Source organism: Mesoplodon densirostris, chromosome 1, assembly GCF_025265405.1.
Source record: "Mesoplodon densirostris isolate mMesDen1 chromosome 1, mMesDen1 primary haplotype, whole genome shotgun sequence".
Classification (NCBI taxonomy): Eukaryota; Metazoa; Chordata; class Mammalia; order Artiodactyla; family Ziphiidae; genus Mesoplodon; species Mesoplodon densirostris.
This window is the reverse complement of record NC_082661.1, coordinates 88105858-88111996: the sequence shown is the minus strand read 5'-3', so window position 1 is coordinate 88111996 and position 6139 is coordinate 88105858. Positions and strand designations below refer to the sequence as shown.

At 33.2% G+C, this 6139-nt stretch overlaps 1 protein-coding gene across 1 annotated transcript; it reads left to right on the top strand.

Moving 5' to 3' along the window:
- The first annotated feature begins 248 nt into the window (after positions 1 to 248).
- IL2 (interleukin 2) lies at positions 249 to 5038 on the top strand. Its single transcript, XM_060088936.1, has 4 exons — positions 249 to 395; positions 489 to 548; positions 2994 to 3140; positions 4928 to 5038. Exons 1-4 carry the CDS (start codon positions 249 to 251, stop codon positions 5036 to 5038), a joined length of 465 nt encoding a protein of 154 aa, XP_059944919.1.
- The last annotated feature ends 1101 nt before the right edge of the window (positions 5039 to 6139 follow it).

Below are 6139 nucleotides of genomic sequence, written 5' to 3'. Positions count from 1 at the left end.
TCACCTACATCCATTCAGTCAGTTTATGGGGGTTTAAAGAAATTCCAAAGAGTCATCAGAAGAGGAAAAATAAAGGTAATGCTTTTTGCCACACAGGTAGAATCTTTGAAAGTATGTGTAATATGTAAAACATTTTGACACCCCCATCATATTTTTCCAGAATTAACAGTATAAATTGCTTCTCTTGTTCAAGAGCTTCCTATCAGCCTCTCTAATCACTACTCACGGTAACCTCAACTCCTGCCACAATGTACAAGATGCAACTCTTGTCTTGCATTGCACTAACTCTTGCACTCGTGGCAAACGGTGCACCTACTTCAAGCTCTACGGAGAACACAAAGAAACAAGTGAAGTCATTGCTGCAGGATTTACAGTTGCTTTTGAAGGAAATTAATGTAAGTTTATTCCCTTTCTTACTCAAATTATTACAATTAATTTTTCTAAGTGGAGTTTCTTTTTTTTAATAACAATCTGTTATGCTTTCTCAGAATTACGAGAACCTCAAGCTCTTCAGGATGCTCACATTTAAATTTTACATGCCCAAGAAGGTAAGTACAACTTTCTACATTCATTTACATTTTAATAGAATTGAAAGTAATGTGAAAATTTACACACTACCTGGATTAATAGCACTTCAGCTGAGGAGAAGAATTAGTAACCTCAGCATCTTTTTTAAAAAAACCAAGTTTGATAATGGGCTTCTGAAAAATGGCTTTGTCAATATTTTTTTTTATATGTACTTATGTGTGTTTTGGGGTAGAGGGAATGGGAAGAAAAGAATAATAGTCTCACTTTATTGCTCAGACAGTTTAAAAGAGATTGTGTTGACCTACTGTTTTATTTAAAAATATAAAACTCTAGAGATACCTGATCATATCACTTTACCATTCAAATTAGCAAAACTGATATCAGAGGGCCCACTTTAAAAAAAATCCTTTACTGTTTTAGGAAAGATTCCTAAGGATCTATCTTCAAGAGGCATCATAGCAGTAATCCGTAGCACAGATTCTAGGGCAGATTATTTAAACTGAAATCTCAGCTCTGCCATGTCCAATCTTTTGTAACCTTGGGCAAGTTACTCTGTGATTCAGTTTCTTACTTACTTATGTAAATGATAATTGTATATACTTCATATAGTTTTGTGAGGATTAAGGAGTAAATGTAAAGTACTCAGAACAGTATCTGGCATATAGTAAACACCATATAAGCATTAGCTATTAGAAGTAATAATAAAGACAAAATTCTTCCTGGAGAGTATAAAGTAAAATTTTGGACTTACACATCTTTCATGTCAATAGACCTAGAGACTTCTGATGCTATATGACTTACGTTCCAAGACTAAAAGCTTCATTTGGTCGTTTGGGGATTCAGACAGTTAGCTAAGCATCATCTAAGCTCCTAGAGCTACGCTATGCATGTAAAGTTTCCTAGTAGTCATACTGGTCAACAGATAATGGGCAAAATCTGATGCTAAGAAGAGCTTGTCCCTGGGTGAACAGCCCAGAAAAAAAATGGGATTTAAGGGTCATGAATGCAATCCCACTGACCCACTTCTTATAAATTCGAGGAAATTATACAGCAAACTACCCCTTTAAAAGATAAAAAGGAGATAACTTAGAGATGCTCCTCCAACTTAATCAGACTCACGTAACTAACTCTTACCTCCAGCAGCGGAAAGACACTAGACTGTTTTTGAAGGAAAGAGCTCCAAGTTGTTCATGCCAAAAACTTAAGCCCTGAACTTGTAGAACTTATAGTAGCAAGTTGAAAGGGCATTAGATGAAAATGTCATAAAATGTATGTGGTGTATTCCTACCTCTCCCTTTAAAAAATGTTAAAAAGATAACACCAGATTATGTGCATAATTTAGAGGGTGGTGAAATTCTTTGAAATCTAGCAGTTTCTAAATGACAATGCAAAATCTATTTGAAACTAAAAGTAATGTGATAAACGCCATTCATTTGTTCATTTTACAACCATTCATGTTTTCAAAAGAATTGAGAGAGCTATAAAAACATTTAATTCAAAGGTTGTTATGTTAATGTTATAAAGAAAAAGAACTGAAATTTAATCCTGGCTCCACCTAGTCATATGGCCTTGGGGAAGACACTGAAATTCTGAGATTTAGTTTCCTTATTTGTAATATGGAGATAACACACTACATTACCTATCTCAAAAGGTGGCTGTGAGACTTGGGCTTCTTTAGGACAAAACACTTTGAAATTATAATGTACCATAGAAGTATGAAATATTATCATTATATACAGAAGTGTGTTATGTGTGTGTGTGTATTTGTATGTGTGTATGTCTAAATTAGGAGGCCCATCCAAAAATCCTTCAAATATTGTAAGCTTTTATTTGATTTGGACAAATCATTTTTAAAAATGTATCTTAATGTACTTATTATAGAAAAGTAAAAAATTAAGGTGCAGTTATATGTGCCTTGCTATATTGACCCATTACTAAATAGCTACAACTAATCCATAAAATGTTGGAATTGTGACAGATGGCATCCAAGAGCTCCCTCTGTCCCTAACATTCTATGATTCTCAACTCTTAAATATTAAATATCTAATAAATATCTAATAACTAATATTCTAATATTAAATATTAGAATCAGAGAATGTGATCCTATACTTCCACTTTATGACTACTCTGGTTCTAATAATTTCTCTGCAGACTGGAAAAGAATTCAACCTATATTGGTGATTTACATTTGGGTGCACAAATGTTGAGTTTTTTTCAAAGCTAAATTAAGCTGAAATTAATGACTCGTTATTTGTTAACTAACAGTTAATGCTAACTATGGGCAGCTGAACTCTCATTTTTCCAGTCTTATAATGTTGGTCCATCTTTATAGTAATGATGAAAACAGAGAGAATGGTAAAAACTATATACTACCTCTGTTAATAAATAAATTTTGATATTAATTTCTGATTCTGACCTTTAGTCAGGGCAAATTGACCTGATAATTACTTTTATTGTTATTCAAGGCTACAGAATTGAAACATCTTCAGTGTCTAGCAGAAGAACTCAAACCTCTGGAGGATGTGCTAAATGTTGCTCAAAGCAAAACCCAGAACTCGATAGATATCAAGGATTTAATGGACAATATCAACAGAATAGTTTTGGCACTAAAGGTAAGATATGTTATTTGCTCTCCTGGAAATAAAATAAATGGAAGGGTGTTTTAATGTGGTATAACATTTTTGGTATTTGTGAAGTACTCATGCATTTTAAGTCCACTGTGAACATAACTCATTTTTATATTAGGTGGAGCTGGGAAGTGTAAGCTAGAGGGCTTCCACCTACCATCCATTCAGGGACAAGCCCCCACTGCTGCACTCTGTCACCCCTCACATGAACACAAAATTGGGAGTAGAAGAAGACACTGAATTGAATTTCACAGAAAGCAGACAGATTTCATTATATATTTTTAAATTCCTTCAGATCATTTTCCAGAATAGCTAATTCTTATTACCTGAAAGACTTTTTAAATGAGATTTTCCTATCATCTGGTGGAAGAACCGAGAGATTTGTCTAAAAAAAAAAAAAAGGCAACCAGTAAAATGGCCAATGGACCAGATAATTAACTTTTTATTTAGAAGTAATACTCACTTTCAGGACCTCAAGTATTTTTAAATGCATAGGAAGCATGAAACATACAAGGAACTTGGGTGATGTGAGAAATTCATGGCTCTCTTTTCTCATCCATCTGCCAAAGTACAAAATTCATGAATTAATAGATATCCTAAAATAAACAGCATAATTTTAATTACAGTAGAACCAACTTTCTAAAAGTATGTAACTCTATAGTTGTTTCCAAATAAGAGTCACTTTATTAGTAGACAGTCTCTTTCTATTTAAAAAATACATTGAGATCAATGTCATCTACCCATTGATAGACTCAGTTTACCATCTATGTCAATAATTTTGCTCTAAAATTCTTGACCAACATCAGAAAAACTCATTCTAAATTCTAGATGCAAAATTAATATAAAATTACATGAAAATCAGAAAAAGCAAGATACTTTAAAAAATCTAAACCCCCAAGAGGTTCTAATATTTAAATAATTATATGTAAGAGGTTATATAATACTGCAATAGTTTGTTTAAAGGGAATACTTTATCTAACTTGATTTATGTTCTCAGGATAGGAATTACTTCAAATTTGAAAAAGTCTCCTCTTTTAATCTCACTATATATCAAAATATTTTCTTCTTAGCTTATCAGCCAGAGGCAGAGTTGAAAACAGTTCTTATCCGCAGAGGAGGTTAATTTCTAAAAAGTCAGTCCACAGAATTTCTAATGTTTAGACTTCTAAAAATTGGGAAATTTATCTGCATTGAGGTGGGGTGGGATTCATTATGAGTATTTTTGAAAATGTTTGTCATACAAATTTCCCCCCAAAGCTTATCCTAACTTACTCTGGGCTGGTTCCATTTTGCTTTGGGGAAAATATGAGGAGATTCACTCAAGCAGACTAATAGGAGATTTAAGGTTTAGAAATGAAGAAAGTATAATGTGCTTATTACTGTATATATGTAACCTATATTTAGATATAGATATAATTCGAGAGGAAAAGAGGTTTAACAACTTTAATTCTGCATGAAGCACTTAATGAAGTATTTGTCTAAAACTGTTTTAAAATGTTTATTGTACAAAATTCAGGAAAAAAAATCTTGTGTTCATTAAGAGTGACAATTAACAAATGAGGAAAATTTCAGCTTTCACGTCACTATCACTGGGTATCATAACATATAACTTTGGCACATCATTTTGATCATTTCAAGAAAATGTGAATGGTTAATATGTTTAACATACTTGAAAATAAAGGCCATAAGTCTATAAGACTTCAACTGAAAATAATTATATATAAGGTAAACTACCCTGAACTAAAACAAAATTAAAATGTTTTCTTTTACAGGGATCTGAAACAAGATTCACATGTGAATATGATGATGAGACAGTAACCGCTGTAGAATTTCTGAAAAAATGGATTACCTTTTGTCAAAGCATCTACTCAACAATGACTTGATAATTAAGTGCCTCCCACTTTAAATGTATCAGGCTTTCTATTTATTTAAATATTTAAAATTTATATTTATTTTTTGATGTATGTTTTTCTACCTTTTGTAACTATTAGTCTTCAGATGATAAATATGGATCTTTTAAGATTCTTTTTGTAAGCCCTACGGGCTCTAAAAAATTCACTTAAATTATTTATCCTAAAGTATTTATTTTTATGTTGAATTGTTAAAGATAATGTCTATGTAGGTCAGTTAATAAAATTATTTAATAAAAACAAGCCCAGATATTTGTTATTCTGGGAATAGCACAGAGTGAGCACTACAATATTTCTGAATTACTCATGTAAACTCACAAGACAGTTAAGATGCTTACAAAAGTCACTCTTCCCCTGAAGAGATATGTGGAATACAGAAATGGGTTTCTCAAAGCTCTTGCTTTCTCCTTTCATGAGTTGATTAGACTCTTAATTCTAATCTGAGACTACCTCATCAAATTATACTATTTTCCTTCTCCAGGTCATGCCTTAAATTTAAATAAGATGCCAAAACAAAAACATTCTTGAAACTCTTTACATAATTGGTGTGTCTTTCTATCCATTCTCCAACATCTTATACCTTGCTCTCTGCCCTCAGGAGGCTCACCTGTTTGACCTATATCAAAGCTCTCCCCTGCCCTTTGGCTTTCCATTGGGTCCTGCCACTGGGGAACCCTGGTAGGATGTCTGAGGGACAGAAGAGATTCCCCTGACTTTCCCTATGGAGTAGCCACTGGATGGTTGTGCCTCTTGACCAAAGAACCCAGTTTCTCTCAAGGTGGCTCTCTTGAGACTTTTTCCTTCTGAGTTCTCCTAACCTTTCCCTCCACTCCTCCCTTCCAGCCTAAAGATGGTAGCACTTATACTATTACCAGCTTCAGGGTACTATACTATTCCTTGCAGTTTCCCTATATGCTGACCATAGCTTTGTAAATTGTCTCTTTATTAGGTTCTCCTTGAATTATTCTGAGTATGCCATCTGTTTTCTGACTCAGACATAGTAGTTGTACCAGAAATAGCCCTAAGAAATAGATCCTCAAAATAGAATTCTGGGACCAGGTTGTTCATATATTC

What these genes read in the sequence shown, in the direction of transcription:
- IL2 (XM_060088936.1), top strand. Translation starts at nt 249, where the DNA reads ATGTACAAGATGCAACTCTTGTCTTGCATTGCACTAACTCTTGCACTC. An exon ending in TGCTTTTGAAGGAAATTAAT is followed by an intron (nt 396 to 488) that starts GTAAGTTTATTC and finishes ATGCTTTCTCAG; the next exon opens with AATTACGAGAACCTCAAGCT. An exon ending in GAATAGTTTTGGCACTAAAG is followed by an intron (nt 3,141 to 4,927) that starts GTAAGATATGTT and finishes TTTCTTTTACAG; the next exon opens with GGATCTGAAACAAGATTCAC.